At 43.7% G+C, this 13972-nt stretch overlaps 1 protein-coding gene and 1 long non-coding RNA gene across 19 annotated transcripts in view; one reads left to right on the top strand and one right to left on the bottom strand.

Moving 5' to 3' along the window:
* The window catches only part of CDC14B (cell division cycle 14B), a 110698-nt gene extending 109507 nt beyond the window's left edge, over positions 1-1191 (bottom strand). For 8 of the 17 annotated variants that reach the window (XR_012127802.1, XR_012127803.1, XM_073228814.1 and 5 more), the window contains exon 1: positions 628-1176. Coding sequence is in view for 14 of the 17 variants with exons in the window: in XM_073228814.1 (XP_073084915.1) it covers positions 628-823 (196 nt within the window). In the remaining 3 variants the exon portion in view is untranslated. Of the gene's footprint in view, positions 1-61; positions 350-627 lie in introns of those variants that run through there. The other 9 variants (XM_036991232.2, XM_036991230.2, XM_073228816.1 and 6 more) reach the window with 5 other exon arrangements.
* Positions 1192-1290: 99 nt separating this feature from the next.
* Positions 1291-13972, top strand: part of LOC140847728 (uncharacterized) — a 29047-nt gene continuing 16365 nt past the window's right edge. For both annotated transcript variants that reach the window (XR_012127806.1, XR_012127807.1), the window contains exons 1-2: positions 1291-2431; positions 11065-11129. This is a non-coding gene — a long non-coding RNA (uncharacterized lncRNA). The remainder of the gene's footprint in view (positions 2432-11064; positions 11130-13972) is intronic.

The following is a 13972-nucleotide window of genomic DNA, read 5'->3' on the forward strand; positions in this document are numbered from 1 at the left end:
CTCCGTCCACACCCTGGACAGCTATGTGTTGCCAAAGGTCTCCATAGTTACCACCTCTCACCATGCCTGCGCACGCCTCGCCGTCAGACTGCATTTCCGCGGCCTCAGGAAGTGTACGATCAGCCCTGACACCGCGGCTACCAAGGGGCTGCTGTCTACCAGCTGCGGCGGCCGCGGTTTCTGACACCTCGGGGCCGTCGGCGTATTGACCGGTTCAGCCAGAACGGGCCACAGGCCCCCGGAAGGCCGGAGGCCGGGGTGGTTGGCGCGCTGGCCTCCGGGGCGGCTGCGGCGACGCGCCAGGCGGGCTTCAATTCCTAGGCGCGCGGAGTTCCTCCGGGCGACTTGCAGGCTCGGCCTCCCGCGGGGGCCCAGTGAGCTAGAGGCCCCGTGAGGGAACCGACCCGAACTTGAGAAAAGCCCGAGGCGCCGAGCGGCCGCCAGCCATGCAGAAGGTGACCTCGGCCCCGGGGACTGGGGGAGGAGCGCAGAGTGAATAAAGTTAGAGCGCGGGGCGGGCGAGGAGCCGGGGTGGGGGCGTCCCGGGAGCCGGCGCCCGAGGGGGTGTGGTCGGCGGGGCTCTAACAGGGGACCCGCGCCCCACCGCGCGCCAGTTCGCCGGCTCACCGGTGATGTCCAGGTACAAGTCGTCCAGCTGGTCCAGGCGGTGCAGCTCCTGCGACGCGGATCTGCGGCGCCTCTTCACGCCCGGCGGAGACGCCGGGCAGCGCCGCGAGCAGGGGGGTGCGGCGGCCCAGCTCGGCCGCCGCTCGCTCTTCCGCTTCATGGAGGCGGCCGCGGCCCGTCCGGGGGCCACGACCATGGCCGCGCGCGCCCGCCCGCTGAGACCCCGCCAGCCCTAGCGCGGGCGCCGCGGTGTCGGCAGCCGCCGGGTGAGCCCGGCAAGAGGCGGCCGCGCAGGCGGCGGAGGAGGCGCCGGGCCCACCGCGCCTGCCCCACTCCCCCTGCGGCCGCCGCGGGACCCGCGCCGCAGCCCCGGCTGCAGCGCCTCCTGCCGCCGCTCCCAGGGGCCCGCCGCGCTGACGGGGCCTCGGCGCCGGAGCTGCTGCCGGGGGAGAGCGCGCGCCCGCCGCGACCGTGGATGCTGCTGCCGGACGCCGGAGCACAGAGGGCCGCGGCTCCGGGAGACCCCAGAAGGGCTGTTCCGTGGCGCTTCATTCACAAAAAGAGCCCACAACCCTCCTCGGGGCCCGCAGACAGGGTCCCCTCATTGGCCGGCCCAGAGTGACGTCACGGAGACGGGGCCTTTCTACAGGCAGGTACCCGGTGATGCCATAAAGAAAAGTCTGAGCGGTTCCGCCAATCAAAGATAAAGTGGCTCCGACCTTCCGCCGGCCCCCAACTTTATAATTGCCCGGAGCGCGTGTGGCGCGACTCCGCGTCCCAGCTGCCTTCAGGGGTCCACCCGAGAGACTCAGCAGCGCCCGGCTGGTCAGCTTTTTAAAGGGTTTCTTGGTCCTTGTAATCGCGCCCTGGCTCGAGTGATTTCATTCTCCGCCGTAGACCTAAGGTAGAGCCCGTTTCAGAACTTAGGAACTATTCAAGCCAGCTACGGCCTTTTCATCGACCTGTGTCCAGCATTCAGATAGACGGAGCCAGGGCTTCTTAGGGGGTCCAGCAAACTACGGCGGAAACGCGACGTGCCCACTGGTTTGCACCCCTCAGTTCCTCATCTGGAAATCCAGGACCCGCCCTAACGGCAATTTTATACACTAGTTGCTGTGTTTTGTTGTTGTTGTTTTTTACCTAAGGTGTGGACAGGTCAAGTATTGAAGTGTTGAAGCAAGCGGCGAATTTAATCCTTGAACGTTTATCTTGCAAACTGTAGAGTCATGCCCTTTCTTATTCTCCTGGGTTAAAATAATGTCTGATCTTTCTGATCATTTTAGAAGGCCTTTAAACGAATGTCCATGGCAGTATCTACAGGGGTGAGATCGGAGGGGCGTCTGTAGATTGCATAGCCCAAAATTCTGCATCTTGCAAGCTATTGCTAATTTTTCATCCGCACTTTAATGTTTTATCCTGCAGTTCCGCAATGACCGCCAGCCTCTAGAAGAACAAGATGCATGTGAGTCAATCCCCCTGGAAGCCTCTCAGAAATGCAAATTTTGTTGGAGTACCTCTCAGAGGGGCTATTTGACTTCTATTGTTGAAGGACTTTACCTTAAGCACTGCTAATTACGGAGGAAAGTGGGCTGGGGAAAGGGGGTTCTGGCTGGCAGTTCAGTTGAACAATCTGGAACTGGAGATCAGCTGCATGGACCAGAATCATACTAATCATTTTCACTCTTCCCATTTCCCATAAGGAAATCACTAAGGCTTTAAATTAAAAATGGTCCACGTGTTTGTCTGTCGGGGCAGCAGAGAAACAGACTTGGGAGGCTGTAGATTGCTGTGCCAAGAAGTGTTGGTAAGCAGAAACCTATGGGCCCCAGACCTCCGTTTTAAGTGGAAACTCAAGGCCCTTCACGCTCAGCAGGAAAAAGGCCACCCTTTCCCAGATACTGAGATTTTACAAGAGTAGGTCTTGTGCTTTGTTTTGTTTTGCTTTGCTTATTGAAATATAACTGACATATAACATTAGTTTCAGGTGTAAACATAATGATTTGGTGTTTGTATATATTACAAAATGATCACCACAATTAGTCCAGCTAATATCCCAGTAGGTTTTGTTTTGATTAGATATTTACAGGACAGTTCTCTGTGTGGCTCCCTAGAATTAAGAAATTTGAGAACTCCATGACACTGGATTTAGTTTAAAAATGAATTATGTATATGACTTTTCAAACGAAAACTAAAGTGTCTCAAAGTTGACATATCCATTTCTCTCACCTTCAAATACAGTGTTTGGACTAAAAATTATAACAAAATGCATTTGGTTTAAATTGTTTAATATTGGAAGTATATACATATGATGGTACTATTTGAGCATCTTTACGTTTTACAAACATGTAATTTTGTGGTTTTGTTATTATAAATTCATTAAGAGAGAAGAAGGTACATGATTACACTTTGTAATTATGCGGAAATATCTTCCGATCTTGGAAATAGGAAGTGAAGGCAAATTCTGGCACCCTAAGACCCCCCACCCCTTAAGATCCAATCTCCAACGCAGAACACACCCTATCCCTACTCCTTAAAAACACGCTTTCTCACCCACCAGCTGCTGCTCCCTCTCCCTGGGGGCAGCCATTTTTTCTTTCATATAATAAAATCTCTTGCTTGGGCCCTTGTCTCCTGAGTCGTTCTGGGGTAAGGAGGGTTGCTGCAAGATACCCTTTCAGGAAGTCTCGATGGTAAGTATACACTGCAGTTTTAAACCATGTTTATATTTTGGTTTTAGGTCATATTTAGATAGTGACAGAAGTGCTATTTCTACCAGAATTGGTTTGTATGAGGCACTTATTAACAGTTGAACTCTTCCCACTGTTCAATAGGCTGACCCCTGAGCCCTGATGATTGGCCACAGGAAATGCAGTTTTATTTGACTGCTTGCTCAGTTTGTTGTTTGACCATTGATCACAGAATTCTAGTTTGGAAGCACTTTAGACAATATTTGGTCCAAGGCTGTCCTTTCACAGATTGGACACAGGGACCCACATAAGTGGCAGGGCTAGCCAAGAACCTAAACACTCTCCCCACGACTCTGAGTCATCTTTCCTGAGCTGTCTGAGCTTAGAGAACAGAGGCATCCATTTGTCATCCTCAACATTATGGGAAGCACAGGGAAAAAGCAAGAAAGAGGGGGCAGGGGTTCTCTGAAATACACCTTTCCCCTAGTGAATTCACCCTGAAAGGAAAACTGATGGATATGGTCTTTTATGTGTTTTAGATATTTCATATTAAGTCATGGTCTGAAAATTTGAACCCTTACCCTAAAATTAGTAGAAACTGGTCAATAGATATGTGATGTTAACATGTAACATAACTAACTTGTGAAAGGTCAAATTTCCCTGAAAACTAGAAGGTTTAGGTAGCAGGCATATGGGAAAATGGACACACATTGGTAACCTTAAAATAAAAATCAATTATTTTACTAACAAAATGGGGTTTATTTGGGATTAGAGCAGAGAATTGTAATTTAAGACAAGCAAGCTACCTCAAGGAAGGTTTGGAGGACAAAGGACTGAAAGCACTAATACAGGGGAAAGGGGAGGTGGGAGGGCCTAAGTAAAACACTGAGTTCCAGACATGGCGGCCTCCCATTGGCTGAGTTGTAACTGTCTCTCATTGGCTGGGCTGTTATGGTCAGGAGTGGAAACCCTCCCTCCATAAAAAACTTGCTAAAAAAAAAACAGCTGAGGAGCCAAGATGGCGGAGTGAGTAGGGCAGCAGAAATCTCCTCCCAAAACCATATATACTTTTGAAAATATAAATAATAAAACTAATCCTAAAAGAGAGACCAGAAGGTACAGTAAAACAGCCAGGCTACATCTACATCTGCGAGAACTCAGTGCCTCACGAAGGGGGTAAGATACAAGCCATGGCCCGGTGTCACCCGAGCGCAGCTCCCACCCCAGCCCACCAGAGAGAGGAAAGGAGTCAGAGTGGGGAGGGAGTGGGAGCCCAGGACTGCTAAATAACCAGGCCTAGTCATGCACACTGGGAGCACAGACACACATTGTGTGGTGTGCTGTATATTAGGGAAAAGGAACGGTAAAACCTGTGAGCAGGTCCCTGTAGCCAGCACCCCTGGGACAAAAGAAAGGCGAGTGCTTTTTGAAAGTCTTGAAAGGACAGGGACCTCACAACTGAACGGCAGCATCCCGGCACACTCAGCCCAGCAGCTGGGAATCCCAGGGAACTCCAGGCACCCTAACCTCCTGGGTGACAGCACAGCTCTGAAGCTCCTCATGGCAATAAACAGCCTACCGTCCATTCCCCCTCCAGCGCCACCCCACCATAGCAGGGGGGCAGCCTGAGAGCAACCAGTACCACAGCAACTGACCAGAACCTCCTCCGTAGTTGCCCAGGCCAGACTCAGAGGCCCTGCCGGTGCACGGCTGACAGGCACAGACAGAAGAAGCCAGGACAGGGCATGACAGGTCTTTATCACAGCAGAGCACACCTGGCGCAACTGCCTCTAACCACAGGGCTCTGGGCTGCCCCAACAGCCACCCGCACACATGGCTCAGGAAATAAAAATGGAAGCTACACTCCATGTGCGGGACATTGTTCTCCCAGCTGACACATGTGCCAACTGCCTATGACTACCTCTATCGCCATGAAAAGGCAGAAGAATTTGATCCAGTCCGGAATTACCCAGACAACCCCTAAGAGGGAGCCTGGGGAGATAGATTTAACCAATATACCTGAAAAAGAATTCAAAATAAAGGTCATAACCATGCTGATGGACCAGCAGAGAAATATGCAAGAGCTAAAGGATCAAGTTAGGAGGGAGAATACAGAAATACAACAATCTCTGGAAGACCTTAAGAGTAGACTGGATGAGGTGCAGGAGGCCATTAATGGAACAGAAATCAGAGAACAGGAACACAGAGAAGCTGATGCAGAGAGAGATAAAAGGACCTCCAGGAATGAAAGAATATTAAGAGAACTCTGTGGCCAATCCAAACATAACACTATTCGCATTATGGGAGTACCAGAAGAAGAAGAGAGACAAAAAGGGGTAGAAAGTGTCTTTGAAGAAATAATTGCCGAAAACTTCCCCAAACTGGGGAGGAAATAGTCTCTAAGGCCATGGAGGACCACAGAACTCCCTACCCAAGGAAGACCACACCAAGACACATAATAATTAAAATGACAAAGATCAAGGACAAGGACAGAGTATTAAAGGCAGCCAGAGAGAGAAAAAAGGTCACCTACAAAGGAAAACCCATCAGGCTGTCATCAGACTTCTCAACAGAAACCTTAAAGACCAGAAGAGAATGGCATGATATATTTAATGCAATGAAACAGAAGGGCCTAGAACCAAGAATACTGTATCCAGCACAATTATTATTTAAATATGAAGGAGGGATTGAACAATTCCCAGACAAGCAAAAGTTGGGGGAATTTGCCTCCCGCAAAACACCTCTGCAGGATATTTTATAGGGACTGCTCTAGATGGAAGCACTCCTAAGGCTAAATAGATGTCACCAGAGAAAATAAAATCACAGCACATAAAGCACACCAACCAAACACTAACTAAAGGCAAAAAATAAAATCAACTACTCACAAAAGCAGTCAAAGGAAACACAAAAGAGCACAGAATAAAACACCTAACATATAAAGAATGGAGGAGGAAGAATAAGAAGGGAGATAAATAAAGAATCATCAGACTGTGTTTATAATAGCTTAATAAGAGAGTTAAGTTAGACAGCTAGATAGTAAAAAAGCTACTCTTGAACCTTTGATAACCACGAGTCTTAAGCCTGCAATGGCAATAAGTACATATCTTTCAATAATCACCCTAAATGTAAATGGACTGAATGCACCAATCAAAAGACACAGAGTAACAGAATGGATAAAAAAGCAAGACCCATCTATATGCTGCTTACAAGAGACTCACCTCAAACCCAAAGACATGCACAGACTAAAAGTCAAGGCATGGAAAAAGATATTTCAAGCAAACAACAAGGAGAAAAACGCAGGTGTTGCAGTACTAGTATCGGACAAAATAGACGTCAAAACAAAGAAAGTAACAAGAGATAAAGAAGGATATTACATAATGATAAAGGGTCAGTCCAACAAGAGGATATAACCATTATAAATATATATGCACCCAATACAGGAGCACCAACATATGTGAAACAAATACTAACAGAATTAAAGGGGAAATAGAAGCAATGCATTCATTTTAGGAGACTTCAGCACACCACTCACTCCAAAGGACAGATCCACCAGACAAAAAATAAGTAAGGACACAGAGGCACTGAACAACACACTAGAACAGATGGACCTAATAGACATTTACAGAACTCTACACTCAAAAGCAGCAGGATAAACATTCTTATCAAGTGCACATGGAACATTTTCCAGAATAGACCCCATACTATGCCACAAAAAGAGCCTTAGTAAATTCAAAAAGATTGAAGTTTTACCAACCAACTTCTCAGACCACAAAGGTATACAACTAGAAATAAATTCTACAAAGAAAACTAAAAGGCTCACAAACATATGGAGGCTTAACAACATGCTCCTAAATAATCAATGGATCAATAACCAAATTAAAACAGAGATCAAGCAATATATGGAAACAAATGACAACAACAGCACAAAGCCCCAACTTCTGTGGGACACAGCAAAAGCAGTTTTAAGAGGAACGTATATAGCAATCCAGGCATATTTAAAGAACGAAGAACAATCCCAAATGAATAGTCTAAAGTCACAATTATGGAAATTGGAAAAAGAAGAACAAATGAGGCATAAAGTCAGCAGAAGGAGGGACATAATAAAAGTCAGAGAAAAAATAAATAAAATTGAGAAGAACAAAACAATAGAAAAAAATCAATGAAACCATGAGCTGTTTCTTTGAGAAAAATAAACAAAATAGATAAGCCCCTAGTCAGACTTATTAAGAGAAAAAGAGAATCTACACACATCAACAGAATCAGAAACGAGAAAGGAAAAATCATGATGGACCTCACAGAAATACAGAGAATTATTAGAGAATACCATGAGAATCTATATGCCAACAAGCTGGAAAACCTAGAAGAAATGGAGAACTTCCTAGAAAAATACAACCTTCCAAGACTGACCAAGGAAGAAACAAAATCTGAACAGACCAATTACCACCAATGAAATTGAATGAGTAACCAAAACACTACCCAAGAACAAAACCTCTGGGCCAGATGGATTCACCATGGAATTTTATCAGACATACAGAGAAAACATAATACCCATTCTCCTTGAAGTTTTCCAAAAATAGAAGAAGAGGGAGTACTCCCAAACTCATTCTATGAAGCCAGCATCACACCAAAACCAGGCGAAGACCTCACCAAAAAAAATTACAGACCAATATGCCTGATGAACATAGATGCAAAAATACTGAACAAAATATTAGCAAACGGAATTCAAAAATACATCAAGAGGATCATACACCATGACCAAGTGGGATTCATCTCAGGGGTGCAAGGATGGTACAACATTTGAAAATCCATCAACATCATCCACCACATAAACAAAAAGAAGGACAAAAACCACATGATCATCTCCATAGATGCTGAAAAAGCATTCGATAAAATTCAACATCCATTCATGATAAAAACTCTCAACAGAATGGGTATAAAGGGCAAGTACCTCAACATAATAAAGGCCATATTTGATAAACCCACAGCCAACATCATAACAGCGAGAAGCTGAAAGCTTTTCCTCTAAGATAGGGAAGACAGGGATGCCCGCTCTCCCCACTGTTATTCAACATAGTACTGGAGGTCCTAGCCACGGCAATCAGACAAAACAAAGAAATACAAGGGATCCAGATTGATAAAGAAGTCAAACTGTCACTATTTGCAGATGACATGATATTGTACATAAAAAAAATCCTGAAGACTCCACTCCAAAACTACTAGAACTAATATTGGAATTCAGCAAAGATGCAGGATACAAAATTAGTACACAGAAATCTGTGGCTTTCCTATACACGAAGAATGAACTAGCAGAAAGAGAAATCAGGGAAACAATTCCATTGACAAAAAGAATAAAATACCTAGGAATAAACCTAACCAAGGAAGTGAAAGACATATACCCTGAAAACTATAAGACACTCTTAAGAGAAATAAAAGAGGACACTAACAAATGGAAACTCATCCCATGCTCTTGGCTTGGAAGAATTAATATTGTCAAAATGGCCATCCTGCCTAAAGCAATCTACAGATTCAATGCAGTCCCTATCAAATTACCAACAGCATTCTTCAACGAACTGGAACAAATAATTCAAAAATTCATATGGAACCACCAAAGACCCTGAATAGCCAAAGCAATCCTTAGAAGGAAGAATAAAGTGAGGCGGATCTTGCTTCCCAACTTCAAGCTCTACTACAAATCCACAGTAATCAAGACAATTTGGTACTGGCACAAGAACAGAGCTACAGACCAGTGGAACAAAACAGGGACTCCAGATATTAACCCAAACATATATGGTCAGTTAATATATGATAAAGGAGCCATGGACATACAATGGGGAAATGACAGCCTCTTCAACAGTTGGTGTTGGCAAAACTGGGCAGCTACATGTAAGAGAATGAAACTGGATCATTGTCTAACCCCATACACAAAAGTAAATTCGAAATGGATCAAAGACCTAAATTTAAGTCATGAAACCATAAAACTCTTTAAAAAAATCATAGGCAAAAATCTCTTTTACATAAACATGAGCAACTTCTTCAGGAACATATCTCCCAGGCAAGGGAAACAAAAGCAAAAATGAACAAGTGGGACTATATCAAGCTGGTAAATCTTCTGTACAGCAAAGGACACCATCAATGGAACAAAAGGCATCCTACAGTATGGGAGAATATATTCATAAATGACATTTCCGATAAAGGGTTGACATCCAAAATATATAAAGAGCTTGCACACCTCAACAAGTAAAAACCAAATAATCCAATTAAAAAATGGGCAGAGGAGCTGAACAGACAGTTCTCCAAAGAAGAAATTCATATAGCCAGCAGACACATGAAAGATGCTCCACATTGCTAGTCATCAGAGAAATGCAAGTTAAAACCACAATGAGATATCAGCTCACACCAGTAAGGATGACTACCATCCAAAAGACAAACAAAAACAAATGTTGGCGAGGTTGTGGAGAAAAGGGAACCCTCCTACACTGCTGGTAAGAATGTAAATTAGTTCAACCACTATGGAAAGCAGTATGGAGGTTCCTCAAAATGCTCAAAATAGAAATACCATTCGACCCAGGAATTCCACTCCTAGGAATTTACCCTAAGAATGCAGCAGCCCAGTTTGAAAAAGACATATGCACCCCTATGTTTATCACAGCACTATTTACAATAGCCAAGAAATGGAAACAACCCAAGTATCCATCAGTAGATGAATGGGTAAAGAAGAAGTGGTACGTATACACAATGGAATATTATTCAGCCATAAGAAGAAAACAACTCCTACCATTTGCAACAACATGGATGGAGCTAGAGGGTATTATGCTTAGTGAAATAAGCCAGGCAGAGAAAGACAAGTACCAAATGATTTCACTCATATGTAGAGTATAAGGACAGAGAAAAAACAGAAGGAACAAAACAGCGGCAGACTCACAGAACCCAAGAATGGACTAACAGTTACCAAAGGGAAAGGGACGTGGGAGAATGGGTGGGAAGGGAGGAGTAAGGGGGGGGAGAAAGCGGGCATTATTATTAGCATGTATAATGTTGAGGGGCACCGGGAGGGCTGTGCAACGCAGAGAAGACAAATAGTGATTCTACAGCATCTTACTACGCTGATGGACAGTGAGTGTAATGGGGTATGTGGGGGGGATTTGGTAATGGGGTGAGTCTAGTAAACAATGTTCCTCATGTAATTGTAGATTAATGATACCAAAATAAAAAATAAAATAAAATAAAATAAATTGGTTCATTCTATGCATATTGTTCTGTGGATTGTTTTTTTTTCATCTAATACACATCTTGAAAATTTTCCCTGTCAGTTTTTATGACCCACTTCATTCACTGTAATGGATACCTGTGTTTCTCATGTAGGTTTTCCATAATTTATTTTCCTATAGATTGTGTTGCAGGGGGGCTACAATTACAAACAGTGTGGCAGTGAATATCCTCACATGTTTATGTATATCCTCAGGAGATGGGCTCCCTGAATCAAAGGGTATTCATTTCTTTAAGTTTTGACAGACACCAACAATATTTTGGATACCTATTTCCCCACACCCTTGAGATCACTGGATAGAATCAATATTTTAAAGTTTGAGAATAAAAAATGCTATCTCACTGTTATTTTCATTGCATTTCCCTGATCATAGTGAAGCTGTGCATATTATAAAGTGCTTATTAAATGTTCGCTGTGTATTTTCTTAGAATTTATTATTCATGTCCTTTGCTCATTTCTCTATTTGCTTTCATTTTCTTTTAGATTGGTGGCAGCTGTTGATATGGGTTCAGCCCTTCAACCTTTGTTGATACTATCTACTCTTTGTGGTATTACTCTATTCATGTTTCTATGTAAATTTTATGTGTTTCAATGTCAAATCTATTTTTAAGGGTTCTAATGCTGTATTTTATTTTTCCCATCCCAGTATTTTTAAAGTATTCTTTATTTTCTTCTATTTCTTTTAGAGATGTTGTTATGTTCAGCTCTTTAATTCACTGGAATTTATTTGGAGTATATAGATTAAAATAGGAAACTTTTTTTTCCAGTACTTTTTATTACATCGCCAACATGTTCCCATTAATTTGCAGTGCTACTATTTTATATGCACACTTCTCATATATGCTGTGGCCTGATTCTAGTCTCTGTTATTTGTGGGGTTTTTAAAATCTTTTTGTCGCTATTTAGATTACAGTAGCTTTATAGGATGGCTTGGTGTCCAATGAGGCAAGTTCCTCCTTACTGTTTTTCTTTTCCAAAAATATTTTTATAATATAACTATCACCACCTTAAAACAGACATCAAAGTTTGCTGCCCTGGAGGGAGCCAGAAGGAGGTCATGTGCCTTGTGACTAACACATCAGCGGGAAAGGATCAGAGCCAAGTGTTTACCCTGATCCTCATCAAGTCATGATATCTGACTTCAGTTTACAGGAAACAGGGAGTAGAGGAACAAGTTAAATAACTTATCATAAAACAATCTAACAAATCCTGAAGAAGGGCTCTCTACATACTCTGGCTCTTCAACAGGTAAATGTCATGGAAAAAAATGGGGGGTCCAGTGGATAAGGGGACCTGTGGTAAATGAAAAGAGCCTTAGGAGGCATAACCACCTACAATGCATAGTCTCTGGTCTGAAGAAACCAACTACAAATGACATTTAGGACAACTGGGGACATTTGAACTGGACTGGCCATTAGATGACATTAGGGAAATATTGTTGAATGTTTGGGGTATGGTAATGATGTGGTTATGTAGGAGAGTGGCCTCATTCTAGTGCTATGGACTGAATTGTGTCCCCCCAAAATTCACATATTGAAGCCCTAGGCCCCAAAGTGGTGGGGCCTTTGGGAGGTAATTAGGTTTAGTTGAGGTCAAGAGGGGGTCACCCTCAGGAGGGATGAGCTCCCTTATAAAAAGAGGGAGGGAAGAGAGAGCTCTGTCTCTGCCATGTGAGAACACAGCAAGAAGGTGGCTGTCTGCAAGCCAGGAAGGGAATCCTCACCAGGTCAGCCAGAACCTTGACCTGGGGCTTGCCAGCCTCCAGACCTGTGAGAAATAAATGTCTGTTGTTTTAGCCACCCACTCTGTGGTATTTTGTTAAAGCAGCCCAAGCCAACTAATACATTTAGGAGGATGCATATGGAAGAATTCAGCATAAACTGTTAGAGTGTGACACTTTAAAATGGTTCAGTAAAAGTACAATCTGTGTCTCATTCCATCTGTATCTCATTGTATCTGTGTCTCATTCTCTGTCTTGTGCCTGCAAAGTATCTATGGCAAAGTACTAAGAACTGTTGAATCCAAGTAATTTTAGTTTTTTCATGTCTTTCCACTTGTTTTCTGTTTGAAATTTTTCATAATCAAAGTCAATTTTTCTCTATTTTAATTAAAAGATAATTAATTCCTTTAATTAAATATAATATATTTTAATTAAAAGAAAAAGTATGTCTTTCAATTTATATAAGTACCATCACATCTTCAGCAAGTGAATCATCGTAGGTTTATCATAAGGCATTGTGCGGAATTGCTGCTTGGGACTGGGCCTTTCATTCCCCCATTACAGGTTCTAGTTGGTCATTGTAAGTGATATGAAAGCCACTGAATTTGTGTGTTGTTCTATAGCCAACCATAGTTACAGGAGATACAGCCTTATACATACTAAATGCAAACTGTGTTTTTATTGAACATAGATCTCTAAGCTTCTGTTCACAAGGGAGAGAGCATTTTAAATTATTGTCCAGACTAATTTCAGTTCCTCCTCTTGGCTTCTTACAAGGCCCAGAGGACTACTGGTGTGAAAAGAATTACACTTATTACATCCTGCCCATGGCACCTGGGATGCTGATCTTTACCCAAGGCTCAGCAGAACATTGAAATTAAACTCTCTGCTTTTATTTTTAGTCCAGATTTGGGGGCAGTGCAGTTTCTCATCCCTTCATTTTTGGAAATGTACAGGAGGTCTTATGAGGACTTATTAGCCTCATGTTCACAGAATGTGCTGGGGGTTTGGTAAAATTGTGATGTCAGCTCCAGAAATTTTTGTTGTGTTTACTTCTAGTGGCATTTTAAAAATGGAGGTATAATTAACACACAGTAAAAGCAAACATATTAGCTGTTAGTTTAATGAGTTTTAAAATCATACACACCTGCGTAGCCACCACCCAAAATGAGAGTCAATGTCCCTTTTAGAAATACCGTCCATGTCAGGCCCATCTTCAGACCATCCCCCTTGCCCTTCCAATCCATGCCCCTGCCAGCTGCTCTCCATCTTGCCTCTGACACCCCTTTGGCACCGTACCTCAGCTTCCAAAGTTTCCCTCCCATTCTGTCTCCCTGACTGAGGTGGATGAGCTCTGCTGGCTGGGGCCTCTGTTCTCTTCTTCAAATGGGACTAGGCTGTCCTCTCTTGACCTCTGCAGAATGTTCTGCAGACCCAAGTTGTCCCTCCCAGGCTTCCCCCCACCAGGGCTTGCCCATGGTAGGACAGAGCAGGCTACAGGTAGTAATCAGTAGATATAATCTGATGTGGCTGATAGCCTCTTTCACCTTCATCACACACATTTCCCTTTCCAGTTGTTGCAGGACAAGAAAGACATCCTTGTCTGACTCTGCCTTTATCCACACTGTTAGAAGTAAATTAAAGACATCAATATCAAGTCACTTCTGCAGT

Source organism: Manis javanica, chromosome 2, assembly GCF_040802235.1.
Source record: "Manis javanica isolate MJ-LG chromosome 2, MJ_LKY, whole genome shotgun sequence".
Lineage (NCBI taxonomy): Eukaryota > Metazoa > Chordata > Mammalia > Pholidota > Manidae > Manis > Manis javanica.